This window comes from Oryctolagus cuniculus, chromosome 6, assembly GCF_964237555.1.
Source record: "Oryctolagus cuniculus chromosome 6, mOryCun1.1, whole genome shotgun sequence".
NCBI lineage: Eukaryota > Metazoa > Chordata > Mammalia > Lagomorpha > Leporidae > Oryctolagus > Oryctolagus cuniculus.
In genome coordinates, this window is record NC_091437.1 from 57,963,227 (window position 1) to 57,976,787 (window position 13,561).

Here is a 13,561-nt window from a genome sequence, read left to right on the forward strand (position 1 = left end):
CTTCATAGTAGATGAAGATGAAATAAACATCAAAAACATAAATAAAACTTACCTTTGTTGAGCAACTACTTTTCACTTAAACACAGTATTTCCCTAATATATGAGTATGCCAGGCACTGTTCTAGTGCTAATACTGTAATACTAGTGCCACCATGACTACTTATTGAGCATCTTCTACTTGTCACGGATTATAACATTTAATCTTCATAACAACCCTCAAAGAGAGATATTGTATCCTTACTTTATAGGTAAAAAATTGAGACTCAGTGGGTAGTAAACTATAAAGTTAGTAAACTGTACATTACTATACAGTAAACTAAACAGTACAAATACAGGTTGGAATCAGATACTTGAGCCTGTTTACTATAGGGTCCTGCATCATTTTCTTTCACAGAAAACCATAAAGTTACACAGTTTCTGCTCTTCAAGAAGCTAAGGTGAAGGTATTCTCAGTGTAGGCTGGTAGAATTAGTAGTTCGCATATATACACATTGTAAATTTTATCTCATTTAATCCCCACAGTAATCCTGATCAAATGGTGGTAGTAGTGGTATGATCTTGGTGATGTTACAATAGTAGCAGCAGTATTAGATATATGCTTAAATGTCTGCAGTTGAAGGCAAAATGATGTTATAGTCCAACGTAATGCTATGGAAAACCAAAGAGAAAAGGGAAAATACTTGCAGTGAAAGTGGGAAGAGTTTAGCTCAGACATTAGGAAGTCTGGCGTTTGGCCTGGGCCTTGCAGAATAATAGCTTCTGTATAGTTCTGTTATTACCAGTTGACAGAACGGGCGAATCTAAGAATTTGGTTGCAAGTCAGCTGACACAGCAGAGATTATAGTTTGTTCAGCTCTTACTCTTCATCCAAGACCCTGAGCCTGGTCCTGAACAGCACCGATTCGTTGACCTTTCGGCATCTCTTTGCAAATAAAGCCAAGTTCCTTATTCTGTTGGACTCCTGAAACAAACCATGTAAGGTTGAAAGGAAGAGAGAAATCACGAGAAGTGAAGGTTCAGCTGATCAGGCATTCCTTAAGAATCAAAGGATCCCGATTCCACCAGTGATCCTCTGCGAATGATCTTGGGCTGTAGTTTTCTTACTGTGCAACGATATATATAGTTCAGTGTTTGTCGGATGTTTGTAGAGATCTGAATCACCTGGAGGCCTTGTTAAAACAAATTGCTGGACAGTGCCCCCAGAGTTTCTGTTCCCTTGGGTCTGGGATAGAACCTGGGAATTTGCATTTAACAAGTCCCCCAGTGATGTTGATGCTCCTGGGTCAAGAACCAAATTTTGAGGACCACTGGTCTTTTCTCTAAAATCTTTTTTCTTCTCTAAAGCTCGCTTGAGATGAGTAGGAAATCAGGGGGTCTGAATCATATAGTTCTACCTACAACTAATCAGGCCATCTTAAGCAAAACACTTCACTTTTTTCTGCTTGTTTCTTCAACACTAAAACACCAAAAAGGAAGCTCCTAGCTTCCTTTGACATAGGATGAATGGGAGAATCCAAGCACATTTAAAAGGAACTTCTTTTTAAAAAATTGTATAAAAATTATCATTTGTGCATATCTATGTGTGAAGATTCTGTTTTGACAGAATTCTTAAGGAAACTAGTCTACCTTTAAAATGAACAATTAATGGGAAATATCTTTTGACTCCTTTATCTATAAAGTAAAGGAAGCTTAGCCCAAGAGGAAATGTAGTTAAAATCCAAATGATCCATGAGAGGCCCTATCCTTTTTGGCAGATAAAAGTTTCCCTGCCGCCTATTTAATAAATTAATTTTAAAAAAAAAAGAATATAAATAAAAGAATAATAACGGAGCGCTATCTGGGCACCTGAGTCTGTGAGCCCTCTAGGGCCTTGGCACCTAAAGAGAAGGGGAAAGAAAGACCCTTGTCTCTGAGGCTTTGAAAAGTGGCCTTCCTTGAGGCATTAGGGAAGCTCTGGGGGCCCTAGAAGCAAAAGGGCTGAGGTGCCTGGGGCAAGAATCTGTTAGTTCCAATAAAGAGCTAGGGGGGAAAAATGGCTGGTAAGTAATTTTGCTATTTCATTTGGTGTAAAAGAGTAGGCAAAAGACCAGAATATTCAATGAGCCAGAGCACAAAATGTGGCCTGGATGTGAATACAGCCTGACCCCTTGTTGGGAAGACTTCTAAGCTTCAGTGAAACACTGGGCATTGGGGCCAATGTACAATAGCATGCATTTTAAACCATGGTGACCCTTTTGTTTCTCTGATAGGCGAAGATGAAGATGAATTTGAAAATTTCATGCTGCCTCTTACAGTCTCTTTTGAAACAGTATTACAGATATTCAACAACAACTTTAAACAGGAAGAAGTGAAGGTGGGTTTGTTTCCAAGCATGAGGAAAGACACTTGCGCTCTTTCTAGAATGTCGAGATCCAGAAAAGAGTTTTGCATATCTGTGTTTACTCCACGCCTCCTTTGACCTGCATTCCTAATTGCATATGTCTTTCATAGATGGATTTTCCTAGGTTCTTACATAAATGGACTTTAAGATCAATGAATGGTTTTGGACATTCCGTTCATAATTAAATGGCACAGGTATGTCTCTTATGGCAGTTACCATCTTTAATAAAACATTTCTCATGGTACTGCATGATAAATATCTACCCTGCACTAAATGTTTCAACATCTATATAGAGGAATGCACAAACATACACATGCTAAAACACTACATCTCTAAATATTTTTTTAAACAAGAATTTATATAAATCAAGACTTTATTAAATGGCTAGGCATATATGTATAAATAGGAGCTGGTCTTGAAGTATTGCATTCTTAAACTGAACAAAGTGATTAGGATAACTGATAGCTAAATAAGGTTTTTATGTGCCTGTGGGAGCCATATTAGGATTGATTTGACAAGTCAGTTCAGCTGTGGCAACAGTCATAATATCTTAGACAACATTATGTTTTATTAGTAAAATCCTTAAGTGTAGCACGCTGTTTGTGACAAAACAGCCCCATATTTAATGTGGGGGATGGGAGGCACAAGCTCTGCTAAATAGAAACAGTAGCTCCTGAAATTATAATGTATCCAGGCTATATTAAATAGGCTGACACTGATTATTATTTTTAAAAGACTAATAAATGCACTCCAGAGGACATAGGCACCTATGTTGGTGATGATTGGGTCATATTTTATTGTTATTTAATATACATTGAAAGTATTAACCATCTTTTGTGTGACTTTTCCTCTCTTCTCCAAAAAGAAAAATAGCAATAGGAAACCAAGCAGAAAAATTATTACATTTGATGAATTTTTGTGTAAATCTGTTACCAAAAAAATAATTAGCCAAATGGTATATGTTTGAATTTAAAAATTCAGCTTTTGAAGTGAATATTTTATCAGGCTGCAAGGTCATAGAAATTTGAAACCAAAAAAGATCTGACAGATTTTCTTTGTGTTTGTGTCTTGCTGAAATTCTTCACCAGAGTTTCCATGCAGGTTAGCTGTATTTTTTAGATGTCTTCCAGATATTTTTAATGATCAGCTGTATCTATGTAGCTTTAAAATGGCGATTGCTGCCCTTTATCACAAAGAAGCAGTGAAGTTGAAAAACACCATCTTTATAAAAATTACATTTGTCTCATTTGAAGATTTCATTATATTGCAAGCCTGTTTTGATGTAATCCCATCTAGTTTGATAGAAACCATCTTCCCAGAGTCATTTTTAATGGAGTTCCAGTGATATATCCCTAAACCAGCAAGTTCTTAACGACCCTGGAAAGTGACTGCTTGATTACACTTTAACGGTATTTGCAAATAAAATCACAAGTAATTAAGGGGAAATCTCCAGGCTTTTGAGCAAGTTTGATGCATGATAACTGCCTGATTCAGCTTCATCTAGAGTAATGCTGTGTAGGCAACAGCTACTGAGATCAATAGCAACGTAATGATAGTGGCAGAATTAAGTGAGTAACCTGAGAACTGTGCCTCAGAATGCATGCAGCTGCCACGAACCAAGGCCACACAGTGCACTCCGTGCTTCCGTCCTAAATGTTCATCAAAAGACGCCCTGCAGGAAAATGGAGTTAGATGCTCTTTATTGCTGATCGTGTCTCTTGCCACATTTATCAGGGAAATTGGATTAGCAGTTGGCAGCTGCAGGTAGACAAGATTCTGCAGTGATTAAATATGCAGCTTGGCTGCATTTGTTGTGACAGACCTTTAGTAAATTCTACTGTAAGCACCATCTGTCTAATTTGTATAAAGAAAACTTGGTGCTTTAAGCTACCGATAAAGAACTAAATCTGTTGCTCTATCATAAACAAAACTTTTGCACTAAATGCTTTTAAATGTAATTTATTAGGTTAAGGCTATTTTTCTATCATGATGAATAAATAATACATGCAAAAGTGCTTTCAGGTACTTCATTTTGCAAGTACCAGAGATAAAAACAGTTCTGTTTTGTTCCTCAATAAAGTATTTAGTATTCCAACCCACAGGAGGTGATGCTGTTAAAATATCTCTATGAAAATGCCGCAGGACTGCCAAATTCATTTAATTTGCAGTCCTTACCAGGATTTTCTACTCTGTATTTGTAGATATTTTTCAAATGCAGATTTCAACATGAACTTAAACATTAAGGACCTGTGTTGCCAAATTGAAATATGGTTGTGAGGAGAGAAAAGGCTGCGAAACTCTTAAATTTATAGCTCTGTTTTCTTACTTAGTCCTAATGAAATTGAAGAGAACATTGAATTTTTGTCTTGGGTTTTGCTCTCCAAGTAAAGGGGGAAAAAAGAAAATGCTGTGACAAATCCTAGCTCTGGAGTATTATTTCAGAGTATGTGTTTCCCTGCTATAATTTTATCCATTGTGAAATATAGCCTAGTACTCCCCTGACTCATGCAGCATTTGTGATTTGGCCATGACGTCAGAGGTTTCAAGGAAAATGAATGAAAGCTTCTCAGAGGAAGAGGAGCAGTTAAATAGGAACCTGCTATCTTTAGTCCCTTCGTGAAAACTCCACAATGTTAAATTATTTAAAATCCTTGATTTTCAGCATGCGCACATTAAAAGTTTTCGCACTAAGTGCCAAATGTTGCAAACAGCACTTTAACAGAATGATTTTGCTTTGATCCCTGTAGCAGTTCCTGAATAATTTATCACAGGTTATTGCCTTAATTCTGGAGAGGGATAGAGCAATAAAGGCAGATGAAAACACTCCAGTTGAAACACCTTGGGGCCTGCTCATTCCTCTGACACGGCTCTTTTGTTGGAACTATTTAGAGGTTATTAAGATGTGTCTCCAGAATTAAGAGTATGCTGTAAGGATGAAGACAGCCATCTTAATTCTAAAGACAAAGCACAATGACCCTTCACCTTCTTTTTCTTTGTTGTTATTATATAGTAGAATTATGAGGATAATATTATAGCCGCCCCCAGTAGTGCCACTACAGTAAAGGGTCTGTCAGACTTTCCATTAGAAACCCTGTTTTGGGGGTCAGGGTGGAAGGAGCCACGTTTCAGCTGTTTCCCAGCCTATCTGTCTCGCAGTTGGCACGCAGACAACTTCCACCGTGCAGCGGACTGAAGTACTCATCAGTTTCTCCTTGAACTGTCCAAAAAAGGAATCCACGTAGATCCCCAGACTTGCCATACTCCGCAGAATTGCCTTACTAAAATTATTTTCAGATCAATCTAGTGTTGACCAATCATAGGAGAAAGGCAACTTTAAAAATAGACCTCTTTGTGCTATTCTAAATGAGATGGTAAACCGTGGCTCCTCCCCCCCTAAATTTCCATCAGATCACCTCTTAGCTCCCAGATTAGTTAGCAGCCTGATTGAGCTTCTAGTTAGCAGGGTTCTGTCTCATTCCAGAGCAGGGTATGTTGTAACTATGGAGGAAATACTCTGTTAGTACGCTAGTGTGTCTGTGTGGATTATTATAGGACTTTGTTCTTCTGCTTTGAGATAAGAGATAATTTTGAGCATAAGAAATTTGTATCTTATTCACATATACCTACCCTGTGGAATTTATTTAAAACATAAATTTAGTTATCATGTGTTTCCTCTGCTTTGTACTATTTTCTAAAGTGAAATGAATTGGTAGGATACAATTTCATAGCCACATTTTACTGCAATCAGAAGAACTGTAGATTTGAGTTAGTTAAAGCATTTCTATTACCTTGGCATCTTTTAAGGAAAGAAGATTTATGATCAACTAAAAATTAACCTCTGTACAATGAGACTGCAATAAATATTTTACTAAGAGCCTTTATACTAGCCACAAGGAAAGTAAAACTCATGGTTCCTGATGACAAATTTAGAGTTGAGTGATGAGTATCTTATACGTGTGCAGAAACTTAAGATTATTTGAAGAGTCACCTTTTACCTGTATTTGTACATAAATTAAAAATAGAACAAAAAGACTGTTAGTAGAAAGATTGCAAACACAGTAGTAAGAATTGTTCGAGGAAGGCTCCTTAGAGGTTCTGTTTTGTTCGGGAGACTGCATAGATCGTGGAAAGCTGAGAAGGAGGAGAACAGTTCCAGGTGGTAAAAGAAAAGCAAAAGGCAGAATGATTTAGATTTTTGGCTGTTGCTGTTGCTGTTGCTGTTGGTGGTGTTTTAATAGCAGGTCACATGAAGTAACTACATTGAGGCCGGCCAATTATAGAAAAACAAGGACTGGTAAGATTATGAGAGAAAAAGTAGGTCATTTTAAAGAAGCAGACACGGAAATTCAGAGTTCTCAGATTCAGAAATATAGGAAACCATCATTCTTACACATAAATTAAATACTCTTGTAGTCAACACCTGGTTAAGTCAAATCAACTTTTAGGAAGAGTAGGGAGGATGAAAAATTTCAGATACTTTCCGACAGTTTAACTCTAATTTGCTACTTTGAAATGGTATTCAGTCATTAAGATGAAGATCAGGATGTGTTGCCTTCTCCCTAATGATAATTTAAACTCCTTGCTAAAAAGGTTTTCATTAATTACCAAAGTATGAAGAAAGAGAAAATCTGAAGAAAAGGAGTTTAGAGAGCACTTTCTGGTAGAATATTTCTACTGAAACAGTATCTTCAGAAATCACAGTTGCTTATCTCAGTTATCCAACCACCTTGTTTTGCAGTTATGTTTGTTTGTGCTTTTTGTTCTGACATCCTGGCATCTGTTCATGGGTTTCCTTTTTATCTTTCCAAGCATTATCCTAAGGACAGCTTAATTAAGAGTCCAGAATGCGAGTCAAGGGTCTGTTTGTTTTCCTCTAAAAGTTTATGTGTGTGGAACGCTTGCTGCGTATCAGGCTCTGGCTAGACATTTTTATGTGAATTTCTTAAATTATTCATCATAGTACCTCTGTGAAAGAGGCATTATTAACCCCTTTCATAGGTGAGAAAACTGAGACTGATAAGTTGCCTTGCCTTAAGTCTTAAATAAAACTGGGATTCAAATTCAAGCCTTAGGACATCAAATATAGAACTCTTTTATTCTTATGTCTTTTCCTTGCTTGGGGAATGTGACTGTCATTCTGAGTACATCATAGTACCAGTGGGTCACTGAGCCAGTTTTATTTTATCCAGAGTCATTAAAGATATTCATTAGGAATCTTTAGATGCCAATATGTTTCCAAGGTAGACACTAACTATCAAAGACTAATTTCATACAAGTTGATATTGTTAAGATTTGCTGCTATGAAATAATGTGCATACCCTGGGCATATCTGTTTTGTGATCCTGGCTTTATTATTATTTTTATTTCTACTTTAGCATTATTCAGAAACAAGATGTATTAATTTAAATTTTCCTAAGCTACTGAAATTATTACTTAGCTCCATTTATACGAAGCAAAGTGGAGTTGGTGAACAGATTTGATGTTCTGTTTGTTTAAAGAGTCTATGGTTTTCTATAGAAAGGGATCTGAGCGAGACATTTTAGCTAATGAATCAAAATCAGATATGTGGTCATTATTGCCTGATTATTACTCCATCTGCTCTGCGCTAACGTGAAAATCAATTACTGTATCTCTTTCCCACTGACAGCGTATGTTGATCGGGCTGGCAAGAGATCTTCGAGGGATTGCCTTTGCACTGAACACAAAGACCAGCTACACCATGCTGTTTGACTGGATGTATCCTTATTACACTGTGACAATACCAGCTCTGTGCACAGAGGGATGCCAGGCCCCTCGCTTTCGTTTAATAGTATGGCACAGTAGGGAAGAGGAAACAAAGCTAAATGAACTAATGTGTAATCAGCTAAAAATTACAGCACAGTGGCAGCAGTGCAGATAACTGAGCACAGCATTTGGAGACCCAGCTCAGAGAGGTCAGTTTTTTGGTGCCATTAAATATTGACAACTTAAAAATCACTTCCCCCAAACGATTGTTTATGCTGGGATTGCAGAGATAATCTGGCTAACATCTTTACTTGGGATCAATGAATACTACCATTTGGCATTTTCCAGGAGATTTGAATCTCTACTTCATCTCAATTAGCAAGGCTCAGAAGGTCACTTTATCTCTTTGAGGCTTAACTCATCATGCTGCAGGTTTTCATCATATTAATGGATACGAAAGGGGAGAGATAAATGGCCAGGATTTGTCATTTCATTTAAAATTTACCTTTGCCAAGGCTTACTACAGACAGAAAAATGTTAAAATCCCCCACAGAAATGCCTCATCATGTAAACAGCAAAAAAGAGCGTAGACTGGTGTTAGATGGACCAGACTTGAAGGCCCAGCTCTTCATTTGTTGTGTAAACCTGGGTAAGTCATCTCACCTCTCTGAGACTTGGTTTCATGGTGTTCAAAAAGAGACCGCCCAGTAGCATTACTTACTATGACAAAAGTACATAATTACTTTATATAATGGCTCGTACAAATTCAGTATCCATAAATGGTTAATATTATTTTAATAGTATTTTATGAATAGCTTCAATCCTAATAGGAAGTGATAATTTATACAAGTCAAACTAAGTATAATACAATGATTCACGCCTTCTGTACGTGAAGCCATCAGAGCCCATAAAAAAATTTGTAGTCAGAAAACTAATTTCCTTTTAAAGTCACACTGTTTCTCGGTTGTTTTGTTCAAATTCAAACTTCCTTTATAAATCAGATTGCAAAAAAAACTTTTCTTTTTTTTGACACTTTTTTTAAGATTTGGCAGTTTTTAACTTTTTTGCCATATCTACTTCATATGTAGATATTATATGCATATGTAGATATCATATGCATATGTAGATATAATATGCAAAAGATAATTTTCAGCTGCCATGCCACGGTTGTGACCAAAAACATAACTAATGGGGATCTGAGCATATTTTAGGGAGGACTGAAAATTCTTGCATATTAATTTGAGTACTGACCTATCTTTATAATTACTATTAAAACCTCTTCATCAGATTTATGTGGCCGAGGAAAGGTTAGAGAGATTTTTCTGTCTTTGAGGAGTCATGTACATGTTTTATATCAGCATGTAATGTACACGAAGGACAAACTAGAATTACACATGACCCTTTAATTTCTCTAAGCATCTCCAAAAGCCAAAACTTTCATTTGAAAAAAATCACAAAATCTAGTTTTGACACTTTAAAGTTGATGTGGTTGTAGAAAACCAGGTAGAACTCTAGACTGTCCAGCAATTAGCATTTCATGTTGCCCTGTTTTGCAATTTTAACTGAATCGTGATCAGAAACTTCCCACTCATTGTTACTAGAAATATCTGCCATAATTGATACTGACCAAAATTTATAGAAGATTATTTTTAATTCAGTCTATTTCCCATTTCCTATCTCAGTTCCTTCTTTTTGACACTTATTTGAAATAAAACTTTTGTCCAGCAGATGGCAGAAAATAGCAAATGGAAAATGTTGGGACTGAATGTTTTGTTTTGAACTAGAAACCATTGTCTCCTCCATTTGACCATAGATGTTGACGTTATTAGGGTCAGGGGCGGAGGGCGAAGTGTCAGTTATGCAGGAAGCTATGTTAGATTGCCAAATAGGGTGGTTTGGTACTGGCCTTGCTTATAATAATTGAGTTTCAGTAGCAAATCAGCTTCCTTGGGAAAAGGCCAAAGGCTTTTCATAATTGTATTGACAACGAAATGAATATGATAAATGGTGTTCATTCAGTTGAGACAAGATTTATAGTTCTCCTTTGGGCAAGGGATGAAGAGCAAATATTTATAATAATAGTAAAATTTGTTTAAAAGTTGCATTATTTGATAATTCAAAAAGCTTTATTAAAATATTTCAAAATACTTTAAGCAGTTTCAGGTGATAAAGTACAGATTCTTTCCAAAGTATTAAAGTAATGCAAAAATGAATAAATATATGATAAAAATAACATGGATATGAAAGTCATTTGTTCTTCCTGAAATATTGATATGTCAAACCGTCAGTGATGATTCCCACATTACTGCTGGGGAAAGTTTATTTGCCTTTTATCCACATAAGTGTTATGTTCTTTAATTTGTTATACAATCCTTAGTATGCAGAAGAAACATCCTATAAGAGTACATGTCATCTTAAAGTCAAAATGCATTTTATTTATGGCGATTATTTGATAAAATGGTATTTTAGTGGTTAGCTATTTAATTCAGAAACATTTCTGTAAATACTGACTGCATTAACTGCTACACAAACTACATTGCTTATCACTGTGTCCTCCCAAAACTAAATTGCCTGAAACTACATAGCAACCATCTTGACAAATAGTTTCCATGACTGGAGAATTGAAGGAGGATCATTGATTTACTTCTTTGCTCCTATAGTAGGAACACAGCAGTAAGCAAACACCTTTCCTTACAGTGCAGTTAATCACCTCGTTTAAACTTTTCTCGGATCACACCGAGGCTGAAGTATCAAGACTCCAGAGGGAAGCTGGGGGTTGGGGTGGGGAAAGGAATGTGTATGACATTATTTCCTCATGCTGGTCTTTTTTTTTTTTTTTTTAAGATTTTATTTATTTATTTGAGAGGCAGAGTTACAGACAGAGAAGCAGAGACAGAGAGAGGTCTTCCATCTGCTGGTTCACTCCCCAAATGGCTGCAATGACCAGAGCTGGGCCAATCCAGAGCCAGGAGCTTCTTCTGGGTCTCCCACATGGGTGCAGGGGCCCAAGCACTTGGGCCATCTTCTACTGCTTTCCCAGGCCGTAGCAGAGAGCTGAATCGGAAATGGAGCAGTAGGGACTCAAACCGGCGCCCATATGGGATGCTGGCACTGCAGGTGGAGGATTAACCTGTGCCACAGCGCCGGCCCCCACACTGGGTCTTCTTGTTTTCCTAATACTCATAAGACTTTTGAGCTCACTTTTGAGCCAGGCAGTCGGGGCTGTTTGTCAGTGTGTGTAAACATATTATACAAAGACAAGGCCAAACAATGAGATATGTGAAAGAGCACAAACTTTGAAAGGGGGTATTCTCAGTCTTTAGTCTTTGTTCCACCACTCAACAACCTGTGGATCTTGGGTAAGTTAGTGTCCCAGCATCCGTGTTCTCTTCTGTGTAATGGGACTGTGAATACTTGTCTGACTGATATGTTGCGGGAAATGTTGAGTGTCTGCGTCTGTGATCATGTAAAGGGCTTATTACAATGTCTGGCAGAAAGTAAATACTCCACTGCTGTTCCTTTCCCTAATATGTAATGAGACAAAGGAATCCTGTTTACTCACTTATTCAACAAATTAGGCCTCCTCAGTCCAATGTACTAGATTTCATGAGGGATATAGATTACATCAACACAAATCCTACCCAGAGTGAGCTTATAATTTAATGGAGTCAGTTAGATATCTATATAAATGACTTATAATAAAATCTAGAAAAGTGCCATAGATAAAATGGAAGAATGGTTGTATTTAGCTGGGGAATTGGGAAAGGCTCTGGATCTTACCAAATCGTGTAGGGCTTGGACCGTGTGGAAATAGGCAGAGAGATTTTCTGCTGTCCTCATCACCACCAGGTTTAGGAAGTGAATAATGAAGAAGATGTTTTATTATGGACAACTTATTTCATGGTTGGAAGTATGTAAGTTTTCTGGGACCCTTGAATATTAAGTGAATTCCATAGGTAATATAAATCAATGGGTGAATTTGACTAACAAAATCAAGAAAAAAATAATTGGCAATATCACATTGGACAAACTAAAATAGGGAAGAAAGCAAATCTGAAAAAAAATCACCGTTCAGCTAGCATTTTTGTGAGTGTTCCAGGCCAGGCACATGCAGCACAAGAATGAATAAAACATATTGCTGTTTAGAAGCTCACAGCCTTATGAGTATGTGAAAAACTAATAAACAATTAAATGTCAACAAAGGTGCATGCAAAATGTCATATGACAATATACGAGGAAGAGTTTGGTGTTTTGGATAAAAGAAGGAAGGCTTCCCAGAAGAAGTGAAAGTTGAGTTAACTCAACTTTGAAAAACCCATATTTTCCAGATGAAAGAGGGGAAAGGCTTCCAGCAGCTGCAGTTACCATCATGGAAAAGCATCCAGGTATTTGCGTGTTCATGGAGTACCTTTAAAACGAGCTCTGAACTGGCAGGCTATTTTTTTTTCTGGAACCACATCCTCAGACCCTCATCTCATAAGAATTTTAACAAAAACTCTGATGTTGCCTTCTAATGTATATGATGCCTTCTCTACTGTGAAACCCCAAAAGAAAAGAATTCTGTTTTTACTCATTGCTGTTTTCTTGGGGTCCAGCAGGTAGTAACTACTACTAATGGATGGATGAATGCATGGGAAGAACAAAACCTGATACTTTTCATTTTTTTCATATTTGGCATCCCATAAGGAAATGTCCTATCATTAATGCCTTTGATTTTTCATGTATCTGATACAGAAAGTAGGAATTCATTGAGAAGGGGTATATGAAAGCAATTTGATCTGTGCATGTTCCACTAAGGGCCCCCACTTTCTTGCTCCTATCTGTGTCTATGTAGTCCTCACAAGACCGCTGGAAAATTAAACTCCCGGAGTGGGTCCGGACTGTCACCCCGTAATCTGAGCCTGGCATCCCACTCTGAAGCCCTTTAACCTCCCTGCTTAGTAGACCTCCTCTCTGCTTTCCAATAATCACTCATTTTCTCTGTGGCAGTCACCTCTGTCAGAAGCATATTAGAATTGTCAGCACTCTCATTCCAGACAGGAAAGGGAGCATCCCCTCGTACCCCGGCCTTAGCCCACAGTGAATGCAGTGTGCTCTGAAAAATATGATGGCCCTAATGCCTTCAGAGTGTTTTGCAAAGGGGCCGGGTGTGCCTCCAGTATTCTGAGGTCCTGAGACTTGGATCTTCTCAGTTTCCCGATGAAGCTCCCTGATGCTTTTCCATGAATGATGACTAGGTTTATGCTCAGGAGATGTCTTGGTGAAATATTTTCTCACCTGGCTTCTCTGGCCCTGCTTCAGACTTGTAATACTCTAAGCGTCCCTCTTACATGTCTGCCATCCTGAAATGACCACAAACTCCCTAAGTATAAAAGCCGTGGCTTCCCTAACTCGCGATCGCTGGCCCCTAGCACACAGAACATCACACCTAGCTTCTACTGTTTGTCAGAAATAGCA

The 13,561-nt window shown here is 37.6% G+C and overlaps 1 protein-coding gene across 10 annotated transcripts in view; it reads left to right on the forward strand.

The window, feature by feature from the left end:
- RANBP17 (RAN binding protein 17) overlaps positions 1-13,561 on the forward strand; it is a 371,265-nt gene that overhangs the window by 285,164 nt on the left and 72,540 nt on the right. For all 10 annotated transcript variants that reach the window (XR_011389899.1, XM_051843604.2, XM_070076412.1 and 7 more), the window contains 2 exons: positions 2,250-2,353; positions 8,028-8,116. Coding sequence is in view for 9 of the 10 variants with exons in the window: in XM_051843604.2 (XP_051699564.1) it covers positions 2,250-2,353; positions 8,028-8,116 (193 nt within the window). In the remaining variant the exon portion in view is untranslated. The remainder of the gene's footprint in view (positions 1-2,249; positions 2,354-8,027; positions 8,117-13,561) is intronic.